The sequence below is a fragment of the Motacilla alba genome, chromosome 2 (genome assembly GCF_015832195.1).
Source record: "Motacilla alba alba isolate MOTALB_02 chromosome 2, Motacilla_alba_V1.0_pri, whole genome shotgun sequence".
Classification (NCBI taxonomy): Eukaryota; Metazoa; Chordata; class Aves; order Passeriformes; family Motacillidae; genus Motacilla; species Motacilla alba.
The window spans coordinates 93,624,429-93,638,310 of NC_052017.1; the positions used below are offsets into that span (position 1 = coordinate 93,624,429).

The 13,882-nt window shown below is 47.5% G+C and overlaps 2 protein-coding genes across 4 annotated transcripts in view; one reads left to right on the plus strand and one right to left on the minus strand.

Annotated features, from left to right (window-relative positions):
* Positions 1-5,674, minus strand: part of TSHZ1 (teashirt zinc finger homeobox 1) — a 59,487-nt gene extending 53,813 nt beyond the window's left edge. Inside the window, exons 1-2 of one of the 3 annotated variants that reach the window (XM_038127173.1) lie at positions 5,544-5,674; positions 2,142-4,648 (exon numbers count right to left, since the gene is read on the minus strand). In XM_038127173.1, the coding sequence (XP_037983101.1) occupies positions 2,142-2,181 (40 nt within the window). In that variant the 5' untranslated portion in view covers positions 2,182-4,648; positions 5,544-5,674. Of the gene's footprint in view, positions 1-2,141; positions 4,649-4,790; positions 4,980-5,543 lie in introns of those variants that run through there. The other 2 variants (XM_038127174.1, XM_038127176.1) reach the window with 2 other exon arrangements.
* Positions 5,183-13,682, plus strand: ZADH2 (zinc binding alcohol dehydrogenase domain containing 2). Its single transcript, XM_038127177.1, has 2 exons — positions 5,183-5,958; positions 11,896-13,682. Exons 1-2 carry the CDS (start codon positions 5,657-5,659, stop codon positions 12,818-12,820), a joined length of 1,227 nt encoding a protein of 408 aa, XP_037983105.1. The 5' UTR covers positions 5,183-5,656; the 3' UTR covers positions 12,821-13,682.
* Positions 13,683-13,882: the final 200 nt, after the last annotated feature.

Consider the following 13,882-nt stretch of genomic DNA (forward strand, 5'->3'; position numbering starts at 1 on the left):
GTGTAGAGGAAAGAATGGAAACACTAAGCCTGCCAACTTTTGATTGACCATTAAAGCCAATGATATATGTGCCTGTCAAAAGACAGACAATTAAATCAATATTGGAAAAAAGTCGCCTTGACGGCTTGTTTTTATGTAAGGGCTGCCAGGATGGATTACCATGCACCATCATGCCCTTGTCAACTTTCAAACCTTTTATTAAAAAAAAAAAAAAAAAGGCAAAAAAAAAAATAAAAGCAATGTTTAAAGTTGCAGTACCTCTTTCTCTCAGTAACACCCCACCCACCCCCAGTTTTTTATTGTAACTTCAATGAAAAAGTTCCTAAAACAGCACATGGCGAGCTGGATGCTCGTGACTTCTAAAGGGAACTTTTAAGTGGCCTGCACATAGTTAAAATGCAGTTGCTCCGGGGGAGCAGAGTTATTTATTTTCACTCTAGTATCTGCTAACAGAAAAGCAAATATGCTAAGCAGGCCATGATATATCACTGGAGAAAGTATCCTTAACTGCAGTAACCTTAACTCTCAAACCAGCATTCAAAAACTAGAGAATTAAATATTCTGTCTTCTGTTTCACTTCCTGTTGTTAATCCTCAACATCAAAGTCACCTCCTCCTTAGTGCAGTGGTTAGCATCCCTGCCTTACACTGACATGTATTTAATACAAATTATTAACTTCCTTAAATAATTCATGCAGCTAGACATTATTCCTGCATTTTACAAGAGTAGTAACCTCTATTTTACATTCTTCAGTACTAAAAATGCAATGGAGGTTACAATATATATAGATAAAGAGACTAAGACAAAGAAGCCTAGAATAGCAAAAATTATTTCAGCAGAATTCTGTGATTTTAAGCTGAGACAGTCAGTCACATAAACTCACACACTTTCCAACAAAAGAGCCTAAAGAAACAAACAAGGAAAAAAAAAAGCTGGGATATTAATTATAATTTCCAATCGTTCATCCACAATTTGATGGAGTCTCTGAAGTAAATCATCTTAAGACAGAGAACACAGTTTCACAGCGTCCAAAATGAGTTAAGACTTGAGCAGATGCATGAAGAACTACTGGGCTATTTTAAAATCTGCACTGAAATACAATGCACTGCTGACACACACTAGGGTTTTAGAAATGGATTAGTAGGTGTGCTGAGTTAAGGGATGCTGCAGCTGTAAAACTTCTGAGACGGAATTAAAATGGAGAAGGAAGGGGAGAAAAAAAAAAAAAAAAAACAGGGAGAAAGGAGAAAAGTTGCCCTGATAGTGGCTGAGCTGTCAGGAGCATGTGTGTTTCCATGGTGAGTGATTTATTGATGTTTATCAGGAATGAATAGATCAAAGGCTGCCAGATGACAGGCGATCAATCACGCATCAAATCAAGGATGGCAATCCTCTAATAAAACAGAAAACAAGGAAAACCAGCTCCTGCCAGTTCCTCCTCCAGAGAAAAATAACTTTTCTCTTCAATCGGATTCTGCACTATCACTGCCTTCTGTTTTCCTGATCAAAAGACATCTTTAGAGGTAATAAAAAAGGGGGGGGGGAAGCCTCTTCAACGTGACATTAAAGGCTGCTGTTTCCCAGTGAAATGCACTGGCCAGATGCCTCGTTGTGTCCCATTTTGTTGACTTTTGTTTCGCGAGTGTCAGGTTCAGCCTGGATACGGTCTGACACACTTTTAAAGCAGACCATCCCTGCCCTGGCACAGCGGAGCTCCCTCCCCTCCCCGGCGCTGCCCTGGGCACCGCACACACGCACACGCGGACCCGCATGCGGAGATTACAGGACTGCAACAAAATGAAGTTTCTAGTTTTAAACGTGTTGGCAACGGCGGAGAGGATGGAGGCTGTCAGGCTCGGCGTGACACACCTCAGAACTACGCCGATCCCTCCAGCTCCCGCGTACAAAGAAGTACAAACTACAGCCCCTGTCTTTTCCCCACCAAGGTGCTGCTCCCCCCCTCCCCGTCTCCCCCCCCCACTCCGCCCCAAGCCCCAAACCCCCGGAGGCAGCCACGCGGGGTGTTTTAAATCTGCGGCAGGGCTGGAGGAACCGCTCCCCCCGCGGCGATGCTTCCCGGCGGGTTAACCCCTCCCCTGCCGTGCCCGCGGCACCCCAGCGCGGGAGGCGGAGGGTGTTACCTGCGGAGCGCCGGGGTGCCTGCTGCTTTCTCCGCGGCATTGCTGCCGCCGCCGCCGCCGCCTCGCCGCCCGCCGCCGCCGCCGCAGAGTTTCCACGCAGGACTCCTCTTCCGATCCCCCTCTTTTCATGCAGAAACAAACACACAGCCGCGCACGCACACACACAAATAAAAAAAAAATAAAATATGGGGGGGTGGGGGGGGGGGGAGGAAGGAGGGAGGGAAGGAGGGAGGGGGAGGAAGGAGAAAAGAAAGCGGATTCAACTTCTAATTCTGCCTAGGAAGAGCGAGAGGGAGGGTGGGGAGGAATGGGAGAGAGGGAGAGGAGGAGGAAGGAGGGGGGGGGGAGGAAGGAGAAAAAGTTTGGTCGGATTCTCCTCTCGCCCGGTCCGGGTTCCCCCCCCGGGTCAGCTCCCGGCGCGGCGAGCGGGGTGCGCGGGGCGGGGGGGAATGTGGGGTGTGGGATGAGGCAAGCCACAGACTGGTGACAGGGATGCCAATTTCCGCCGCCACTCCAAAAACTTGCTTAGGAAATGTTTTCATTTACAAGGTTAATTTTTCCTCCCTCTCTCTCTCACACACTCTCTCTCTCTTTCTCTCTCTTTTAAGTTCCTTATAAGACAAAGCTCTTCAGTCCTCTCGGCAGCAGCAGCAGCAGGGAAGATGCCAGTGGAGATGTGCAAAATAAATAAGATTTGATCAGTTCAATCTGTAGCCCAAATCCATTATCTTTCTTTCGTTCCTTTTTTTTTTTTTCTCCTCCTTTTTCTCTCTCCCCTTCTCCCCCTCCTTTCCTTAATCACTTCTTCGTCTTCTTCTCCTTCTTCGCGGTGGAGAGCCGAGCAAGCGGCGGCGATGAGACGGTAAATTCAGTCACTCCCCCCCTCTCAGGCTTTCTCCGAGATCAAAGAGTCTCAAAGCGCAACTTTCTCGCTCGCTCGCTGGCTTGTTTCAAGCTCGTGGATTTGTGTGTTGTTGTTGCTGTTGTTGTTGGGGGGTTTTTTGTTTGTTTGGTTTTTTATTGCGTTGGTAATAGTTTGTTCATTGTGCAAAAAACGAGGTCGATCCAGTCTCTCCTTCTCCTCCCAGCACTTAGTCTAAGAGCAAGGAAGCAAATCATAAAAAGGAGTAAAGCCCCCATACATACATATACACCGGATGGGAAATGTCAGTCACTCCTCCACCTTCCAAACAGTCACAGATCAAACAGTGTCACCACCGGAGAGGACTACTTTTCTCTCTTGCTCTCCCTTTTTTTTCTCTTCCACAAATCGAAGCTTCTTCTGCTACTAAATATAATGAAAGCACATTTTTTATAATGGATTTTTTTTTGCTGATCTCGATCTGCAACAGAAGAAAAAAAAAAAAACCAAAAAACAAAAAACAACACACACACACAAAAAATTTGCCAAAACCAAGAAAAACCCCGGAGAGTGTGTGCAGAGAGGGAGGGGGGGAGGAAGAAAAGACATTCACTGAGTGGGACAGATTAACGTGAACTGTCCCCCCCCCCTAAACTCCTGGGAGAGAAAGAGATCCACTCTCCCTCTCTTCTCTTTTCACTGAAATATAACACACATTCGGATCCCAGGGCTCTCAGACAGTCTCAACTGATAGACAGACACATCGAGCTGCTTTTCCTGCTTCAGTTTGTTACTCCTCCTCCTCTTGCCCACGTCACCCTGACAATTACAAATAGGTCTCACACAAACCCATACCTGTCAATCTTTTTAATTGCTTTGTTTTCATTTTTTTCCCTTTCCCAGAGCTAAACAATATGACAAAAAAAAAAAGTCTTAATACAGCACGGCATAAAAGATTCCTCATGTGAGACACGCGTTGAGGGGGTTGTTATTATAATCCACTTGCTGAAGTGCTGTGCAAGACGCATGTGCTGATTTAACTTCAGCAAAGGTCTTCTTCCAGCAAACTTAAAAAGAAAAATAAAAAAAAAAAAAAAAGAAGCAGCCAGGAGATGATACTTCGCCGTGGCACACGTCTACCCAGCATTGAATTAAAAATGATTTATGGGAGATTACAGTTCATCCTTACTTTAAAATACCAACAGATTGCAGAGCGAGAACTGCAGCATATGAAACATACTGCTAATACATTTTGCACAGTATGTGTCTGGGGATTTATATAATGTTAGCTGCGAGAACAGAAGGGTTCTTCCTTTTTTTTTTTTTTTTTTTAACAAGAAAGCAAATAAAAACTACCCAGCTGATTCCTAAAGGAAAGCACTTGGAACTGCAGTTTTGTTCTTTTTCGGGCAGAAGGGGATTTTCTTTCTTCTTATTACATCACAATTAAGCATTAAGCTGTTTGTACTGGTAGGATGGAGTTAATTCTGGGAACTACACACGACATCAATGCAACATCTCTATTATATTGCCTTTCTCCACGCAGTTGTACCAAGTTGGGATTGGCGGCTCTATCACAACATTGACTTCTTCGGTCCCTTGACCCGGTTGATTCCGTGCGCAGGTTCCCTCACCCAAACGTAACCTACAGAGAGAGATGGCTAATTTTTTTTTCTTTTTTTCTTTTTTCTTAAGAAGGAAGAAAGAAGCAGGGGGGGAAGGGGAGGGTAAGATTTTCTGGCAGTATCAGGGATCGGGGCAAACCCCTGCGACCCAAGCAAACTGACAGCAGCCTGTTACCCTTCCCCTCCCGGCAGGACGGCGACGGCGGGAAGAGCTTCGCCGGTTTAAATCCCCTCCCGCGGCAGGCGCGGAGCCGCCGCCGCCGTCTCGGGGTTGATTCGTAGCACCTTGCGAGGAAGTGAAACGTTTCGCACGGAAGGGGCGGAGCGTCAGCCCGCGGGCAGCGGCTCCTCGGCGGCGGCTAATAACAACATTAGGAGATTAGCTGCAACTTCTCCCCACTTCTCTAACCTTTCTCGGCCGATAATTTACCGTGCTTTCTTCCTATTTTTTTAAAATTATTCATCTTTTTCTTTTTTTTTTTTTTTTTTTTTTGGTAGGGAGATACCCTCTTTTTGTAAACTAAAGAACGGGGCGCGGGGGGGGGGGTAATCCGAGGCGTTTCTCTCTGTCCGTCTGTCTACCCCCCCTTCCCCCTCCCTTGTTTTTAAACCCCTTAGTCAGAGACAGGGTGCAAACTAAAAGCCACCACCACCACCATCTCCTTTAGGAGATACTCCGGCCTGCCGCACACCTGCCTCGCTGGCAAGGCAGATCGGGCAGGCAGGGGCTGGCGGGACGGACGGCCGCGGGAGCGGGCCGGTCTCGCCTCTCGGTAGTGCCCGCGGCGGCAGAAGACGAGCGGCTGCTGCAGGGGGACCATCTTGCCGCTGCTCCTCCGGCGGCGTCTCCGTGCGGCGGAGGGGCCGGCTGGGAGGGGAGGGAGAACCTGCTGCTCGGGGGCTCTGTTTACGTACACACATAGCTGCGAGAGGGGAGTTTCTCCTGCCGGCGCGTCCTGCGAGCTGCCTGGAGAATCCCGAGTCGGAGCTCTGCCGAGCGGGGCGGGAGAGGAGAGCCGAGGCAGGGCATGAGTTTTAGCGCGAAAAGCGGCGCTTCGCTGAGCTCCCGGGCAGCGCGGTGGTGGTGGCGGCAGCAGCCGTCCTGCGCCGCGGCAGCTCCTGCCTGGTCCTTCGGTGGCAGCTGGTCGCGGCCCATCCTGGACATGTCCTACTCCCGTCAGTTTCTGGATTTCCAGGGCTCGTCCATCCCCAGCTCCATGAAGAAGCTGGTGGTGACTAAGCTGAGCCAAAACTTCAGGGAAGCGGTCACCCTGCAGCAGGACTCGCCCGTGCCACTCCCGGGAGACGGAGACCTCCTGGTCAGGAACAGGTGAGACCCCGCCCGCCCCCCCGCGCCCCGGCCCCGCGGCCCCCGCCGACTCCTGGCGCCTTGTGGCCTGCTCTCTCCCACATGCTCCCTCACTTCGGAGACCGGCTCCAAAGTTGTACCAGCCGCCATCTGGCGACTGTTAATTTCATTTTATTGTTGTTGTTTTGAACGGCTGGTGCTACAGCTCTGTCACCCTATCCACGTGTGTGGGGGTGACACTTCCTCCTCCTGTGGCGGGGCTGTGTGTGTTTGTCTGTCTGTGCGCGCTGCTCCCGGCGTGCGCCTGCCCGAAGGAAGAGAAAACACCCCAGGGCCCCTGTGCCAAAGGGGAGGCGGGATGGGGGGGGATAGAGGCGAGTGTTATGTTCGGGGAGTGCCAAGGAGGGAGTGAGACGGAGGAAGCGCTCGCAGGGCCCCTCCCTGGGGCCTGCCCGGGCTCGTTACACGCACGTCGTGCCCGGGGCATGAGTGTGTCCCCGGCGCACCCGCGCAGCGCCCCGGCATCGCGGTGTGCGGGCGGGCCGGGCCCGGCCGCTGTCTCCTCGGCGCGGCCCCGCTGCCCCTCACGCCGCTCTCCGGCCTCGCCCCCGCGCAGCCGTGACTCACCGGGGAGGCCGCGGCCGGGCCCGCCGCCCGGGCAGCCCCGGCACCACCCCCAGCCCTGCGCGCCAAGCGCGGGCGGCGCGGAGGGGGCAGGGCAGCCCTCGGCCTCCCTCGCAGGACGCGGGCCCGCAGTTGTTGGTGGCTTTTAGAGACGAGACGGGTCGGGCGAAGTGTGAGGAGGTGACATTTTGCTTAGCATAATACACCGTAAATCCCACGTCCGGCGCGGTGACCAGCTCGCCGTGAAATGAAGACTCCGAGGACAAAACGTGCCTCCCCCCACAGCTGTCTCCACGAAACCTGTTTGTTCTCGGCCGCTCCTTCCTAGACGCCGTCCTCCCTTGCGCTAAAACTAAATCTTTTGAAGCTTAGGGGTTTCTCTGCTCACAAGGGAAAGCTGATACTCCGGGAACTTTGGAGCAGACTGCGTGGCTGGCGCGGGAGAGAGCAGTGCTCTCAGGTTCTTGTCAAGCAAGGAAATCGTAGTAACACATAGTTTGCCATGTTCGCCGTGGGAGCTTAAAGATCTTAAGCAGCACTAAGTTGGCTTGAGAACAATGCTGCGAGGTCTGCTAAGGCAGTGTGTGACTGTGTGCGTGTGTGTGACATGTATGTGTCCATATGTAACGCACAAATACAGGGCGAAGAAGGGATACGGAGAAAGAACAGGGATTCTTCCAGGAGCTGATGAGAAAGCTTCTGTGGCACTTTAATTCGCTGCTGACATGTCCCGCTAGGATTTCTGAGACCAAAATTCCCTCCAAACTTCAGAAGTCTAAGACACTGTATTGCTGCATCCACTAATGACTGAAACAGTAATGGCGTGCAACAGCCATCCGGCTGGAGTTAAGTTCCTTTCTGTGGAAGAGGTCAAAAGACTTGAGATACAAGTAGCAAGTACCCTACTTGGGTGATGCAAGGCAGAGCGACATCCTTGTTTCTCAACTCCCCTCCCTCCCACACATGCACTTGGAGTCTTTCTCATCCCACTCCCCCTCCTGCCCTCCTGTAAATTTTTAAAATTTATTCCTTTTTTTTTTCTTTTAACAGCTTCCGATGTAACTCTTCCCTTGTCCCCCTTCTCCCTCCTTTTGCTGAATGGGCTCCCAGGGTTCTCGTGGGACATGCACACTTCAGGGTAAAAGGGTTCGTACCACACTAAAGGCAGGAGCTGGTCCACAGATTCAGGCAGGCAATTGCTGGGCTTTAACACATCAGCCCGTTACACACGTGTTCCTCTACTGGTACACATGCATGTGTGAGGATGAAGGGGAGGAAGAGGTGAGTGATGAAGTCTAGATGTAGAGTTCATACATTTTGTATTGCTTGTGGCATTTCTTCTCTCTTTACTGTTCTTTTCTGAAGAATATCACAGAAGACATAGAATAACGTTACTGTAAAACATCCGCTGTGTACAAGCTGCAGCACGAGGCAAGTTCTGAATGTTTTCCCCTCTCTCTGTCACTCTGGGGAAGGACTATCCCATCCTGAAAGGATGAGTCCCTGACTATTTCGTTTTTTAAAAAAACAAACAACCAAGCTCAAATACAACTATACATTTTTTAATAGGTAGAAGCATACAATTAAAAACAAAACAATGAAACACTTGGGTTCCAAGAGGGCATTTTCAGATTTGTTCATTTTAGTCCCAGTCACGCCCATGAATAGTATTAATTGCTTTGAGCTTTTCATGCAAAACAATCGTCATTCACCACAATAAAATCTGGTTTGGGATTTATGGGAAGAGGAAATTAAAATCTGTGTGTGGATAGATATTTTAAAATAAGATGCAGTTAGGGGAAACTTTCTTCTGCTTTAGAGAGCTATACCAGCAAGTCTTATTTCTACTTTTTTATACAGAAAAAAATAACCCATCTTTTACTCAAAAATCTTTCAGAACTAGAAATTAAGTTATTTTTTTTTACTTTGATTCTGTGTAGGAGAGAAAGGGGAGGGGAAAAAGGTGATAAATCCTTAGTGGAGCCATTTAAGTTTCGTATGTCCGTTTGTCCTATTTTCCGGGGGGAAAAGAGGGGTGGGTGTGGAAGCAAGGGTTTTCCATTTCATTGCAGGAGAAGGGCCCAAGGCTATGAAGATTTGGTCCTTCTTAAAGTTGTTGGAAGATTTTTGAGATTTTATTGATGAAGTGACACATTTCATTGCCAAAATTACTGTAAAAATTTACTTTTGGGCTGGACTATGGGAACAAAGTTTATAGAAAAGGGAATAAGAGGGGTTGGGAAAGTTTCTTTTTTGAACCAGGGGACTAAAGGGATGGATCCCAGTGGGAAAAGTGGAGGGCTATTCCTGCTGGGTGTTTGGTCTAAATGATGTTTTTCTTGCGTAGTGCTGGTTTGGATGACTTTGTTTTGTCTGTGTTTAAGGCTGTGATGCTGGTTTTCGGTGTCTCACTCTTTGTTGTGGTACACAAAACAGCATTTCTTCCCCCCGGCAGCGTCCTCCTGTTTTCTATAATAAACAGTACGAGGGGTTTCAACACTGTTGAGTATAAATAAAACGGGTGACTCAATGTGCATAATTATTTTGTGAAAAGCCAATCTCAGGCTTTTTTCACACCCTGCCTCAGGTTTGCATCTTGAAATGAAAGGGGCAAAACTCAACTAGTAACTTCTAAATTAAAGGACAGATTTAAAGTAAGAAAGTGAATGAAGGCAACATAAAAGATCTGGAAGGTGTCTTAAAACCCGCTAGCACCCCAAGTAATTGTTTCTTCTGTGCTCTCTACTTTCGTCAGTCTCAGAAGTTCGTGAACTGATCTTCAACTTGTAATTCGTACTTTCTCCTACTTTTAAAAGCAAAATAATCTGAAACTGCACGCACATCCTACCACCTCACTTCTGTCAGCTGGAATGACAAGGCAAATTAGACACTATGTTTTAATCCAGACGGTGCGTGTGATCGTTTTAATGTGCAAGGAATCTAAGACTAAACAATCTTGTTTTAAAATAAAAAAAAAAGGCTGGGGGGGGGGGGGGGGAGGGAAGGGGAAAGAAGCCCGTACAACGCGACCAGGAGTTTTGAGTTTGTACACAATAAAAAGGAGGTTTAAAAAAAAAAAATGGGGGGGGGGGGGGGGGGGGGGAGGGCTAGACAGCAGGCTGCGCTGATTAATAGTGATGAACCCAGAAGCCCAGGGAGGATCATTTCCCGTGGCACAGCCGCCCCGCAGAGACGGGGAGGCAGCGGGTTTGCTAACACGCGTGTCTGTGCGTGTCTGTGTGAGTGTGCGGGGGCAGGTGGTCGCCAGCCCCGCGGCGAGCCCGCGTCCCCTGCCCGGCGCGGCGGGGAGCGGCCGGGCAGCACCAAGTTGCGCTGCGGCCCCCGCAGCCGCACGCACAAGTTGCGCTGCGGCCCGGGCGGGGAAGGGTTCGCATCCTCTCCGGCTGCAGAACAAAAGCAGCGGTGCGTGTGCTGGAGCCCTGCTCGGCAGACGCCTGGCCCCCCGCACGACTTGCCCCTTCCCCGCACGCAAAGTTTTTGTCCTCAGAGTGTTTGGTTGTTCTACCTGCCTTTGTGCTCCGGCCGCCACCGTGCAGCACCGAGAAGGGGAAGGTCTTAAAAACAGGGGGACGTGTTCTCCTGTCGCTGCGCTGCCCGCCCGTGTCGGGGTGCGCTGCCCCAGCCGCGGGCGCGGCTGCTCCGCGTCCTGCCAAGGCAGACGCGCGCCGGGAGCGTGGGGAGGGAGCTGAGCCCAGCGGGGAGACGGGACCTCCCTTGCGGCTTGGGGCCGGGGGCACAGCGGGCGCCCCGGGCTGGCCTTGCAGCTACCGAGAGCCCCGGCTAGGCGAAGCCGTGAGGCCGGTGAGGGGGCGAGCACAGCTCCCCACCGGGCTCTCACCCTCCGCTCCCCTCCCCTCCCCAGAAGTTGGGGTGTAAGAGCGGGAGGAGGCTGGTGCAGCGCCGGCACGTCTCGCCTGGCGCCCGAGGGACGCGGTCTGCCTCGGAAGCTGCAACTCTGTTACCAATTTTTATACATCTTTTAGCACTCCTGCACGGGAGTCACCGCAGAGCGGGATAATAGAAGACTTTTTGTATCTGCGGTCAAGACGTAGGCATTTTTTGTTGCGGCAGAGCGGCGAGTTAAAGGCAGGATTACCGAGAGCTACAGTCACTTTTACCTATTTTATGCATGGATATGTTTACGCTTACGTGTCTTTATACATAACGTTGGTGAAAGTTTGAAGCTCCCCATGCTGTAAAGAATGAAGAATATCAAAAGGAGCAAAGCGGTTTTAGTTCTCCCCGCTCTGTGTGCAAGCAATTTAAAACTACACACATATATACGAGCTGAGCTTGTTGCTAACTGCAACAATGAAAAGTGCACTGTTTGCCTACTCCTGCAGCTTTTGCATGGTGTCAAGTACACCTTTTAGGTTGTCACATCCACACATAGTAACAGTCCTGGCATTTGCTGTTTCATGTGTTTCTTTTTTACATTTTCCAGTTAGCAGAACCTTTCCCAGTCTCTCTTCTCTTGCCGGTGTAAAGATAGTTACTTTTTAAAAGGATCTTTTTATTTGAGCTAGATCATAACTTTGTCTTAGGCATTACCTCCTAGCGCTTAATCGAATCGTGAGAATATCTTTATCTTTCTCTAAAAAAAATTGCCATCCATTTTCACCTGTTAGAGGTCAGTAGGACTTGATATTCAGTTTTACAATTTTACTCCTTCTGTGCAAGGTTGTTTTGATGTGTTGCAAGTAATTTATATGAAGAAAAATATTTTAACATTGACATTAGCTACATCAAAAGGCGAATTTGCTGTAGTGACTCCATCAATTAAAAAGTACTTGCCTACAGTAACATGACCTTGCAAATGACATCGATAGTTAATATGATCATTAGTCATTAACAGTATTATTATATTCAAAAATATAAATTTGTTGCCAGAATCCACATATTTACTGCTCTGCATGTTTAATTCTTCTGTGTTTTCAAATCTTGTATGAAGTGGCAAGTTAATTTTCACGCCTTAATCTTTTACAGATTTATTTTCAGCTTCTTTAGCTTGGTCAAGTGGACCTAAGGAAAATACAAGGGATTTTGTTTTGTTTTGTTTTGGGTTTGGGTTTTACTTTTTACAGCTTCTTGTTGTTTCTTTTTGTTTAGAAAATTTGTCTGTAATTCTAGAATAACAGAATGGAATCTGTGGAAGTCTGATGAAAGTAATCTTTGGAATCTACTCGTTATTCAAATATACAGATAATCAGAACAAATCTTGTACTTATCCCACAAATTTGAATATAAGGTGTCTCGTACAATGAAAACATGGTAAGGAGTAAACCTCGTTAAAACATTTTTGTTTTCTTCTAGATTTGTCGGCATCAATGCATCTGATATAAACTACTCAGCTGGTCGATATGACGCCTCGGTTAAACCCCCCTTTGATATAGGCTTTGAAGGTGTCGGTGAAGTGGTAGCGTTAGGGCTCAGTGCTAGTGCAGATTACACGGTGGGGCAAGCTGTGGCCTACGTGAAAGCAGGTTCCTTTGCTGAATACACAGTTGTGCCGGCCAGACAAGCAGTCCCTCTACCCTCAGTGAAACCCGAGTTTCTCACTCTAATGGTAAGTGGCGCGACTGCATACCTCAGTTTGAAAGAGCTGGGAGACCTGTCTGAAGGCAAGAAGGTTCTGGTGACAGCAGCAGCTGGAGGAACAGGCCAGTTCGCTGTGCAGCTTGCAAAGAAGGCAAAATGCCATGTAATTGGAACCTGCTCCAGTGATGAAAAGGGTGGCTTTCTGAAATCCATTGGCTGTGACCGTGCCATCAACTATAAAACTGAAAATGTCGAATCTGTGCTTAGGAAGGACTACCCCGAAGGTGTGGATGTGGTGTATGAATCTGTTGGAGGAAAGATGTTTGACTTGGCTCTCAATGCCTTGGCTATCAAAGGGCGCCTGATAGTTATTGGGTTTATCGCTGGCTACCAAAACCCCACTGGCCTCCAGCCCATTAAAGCAGAGTTATTGCCAGCAAAACTATTGAAGAAGTCTGCTAGCGTCCGGGGTTTCTTCTTAAACCATTACCTTTCTGACTACAAAATGGCTCTGCAGCATTTGCTCAAGATGTATGAAAGAGGAGACCTGGTTTGTGAGGTGGACTTTGGAGACATGTCTCCTGAGGGCAAGTTCACTGGCTTGGAATCTGTGTTCCGTGCTGTAGATTACATGTACATGGGAAAAAACATTGGAAAAATTGTAGTTGAATTACCTCACTCTGTCAACAGTAAGCTGTAAAAACAGAACAATGATATAAATCAGAAGAGAGAAAATGGGCACTTTATGCCTCAGATTTACTAGAAACAATTTCTTTTTTTATGCTTAGTAATGGATATTATATTAAAAAACAGCATTAAAGTGTTAATAAAAAAGGGGTGGGTTTTTTGGGGGGTTTTTTGTTTGTTTGTTTTTATTTTCTTAAAAGTGTTTAAATCAGTGGCTGTAGCAGGCACATAATGGGCCTGTGTTTGATATTGTCACTTAGGTTAGCATGAGACAAGAACATTGTTCTTGACAGAATAAGTCTTGATGCAGAGGCAGATTTAGTCTGTCAGCCTGATTTGATAAGACTTCATCTGTAGTTCAGCTCAGGAAAAAAAAATCTTTCAGCAATTTTGATTCCCTGATTTAAAAATAAAATTGTTAGAACAAGAATAAGTAAAGAGTTGTATCTTTGGGTTGTTCTATTAATCTTTTGAAGTTTCTGGGAAAAAAATGCTCTTGATTTTCTGTCACAAACATGATAATCATAATTCAGTTGCATCATGGATCATAGTAATATTCCTTGACTGGTTACACAGGGAAATTTATCCTCCAATTCTGACATGTCAGTAATATTAAGCAACTTGACTTTTTTTTTTTTAATCCTGTCTTTAGTAACTATAAACAACTGCACAATTTTCTTTTAAATCTTTAGCTACAAGTTGCAATATAGTCTCATTTTGTTGCCTTTTCATTTTCCAGTGTTACTGTTTATTGTCCAGTCTCCCCTTTAGTCAGTATTTAAAGATTGTTGGAATGGGATTTTGAGCCGTGTTCATGTGTGTTCACGCCCTGTATATTTTTTGAAGATTAAATAAAGTTTTAAAAGCTATTTAAATATTTGTGGCATTTATTCATAATTATATGCTTCTTGCCGACTAGCTCTTTTTCAGATATTCTGGTTTTGAGAATTATTTGACTGATCATTCTTGAAGGGACTTCCTATAATCAGGCCACTACTTCTGCTTTTAACAAATACTGCATCTGCAGAAGCCCTCTTACAAACAGCAGGGCCATTTTAAATCTGTAGTCACAATA

Excerpts from the sequence above, each read along its gene's own strand:
- ZADH2 (XM_038127177.1), top strand. The coding sequence starts at position 5,657 with ATGAGTTTTAGCGCGAAAAGCGGCGCTTCGCTGAGCTCCCGGGCAGCG. Across the intron at positions 5,959-11,895 it reads GACCTCCTGGTCAGGAACAG|ATTTGTCGGCATCAATGCAT; the intron begins GTGAGACCCCGC and ends GTTTTCTTCTAG.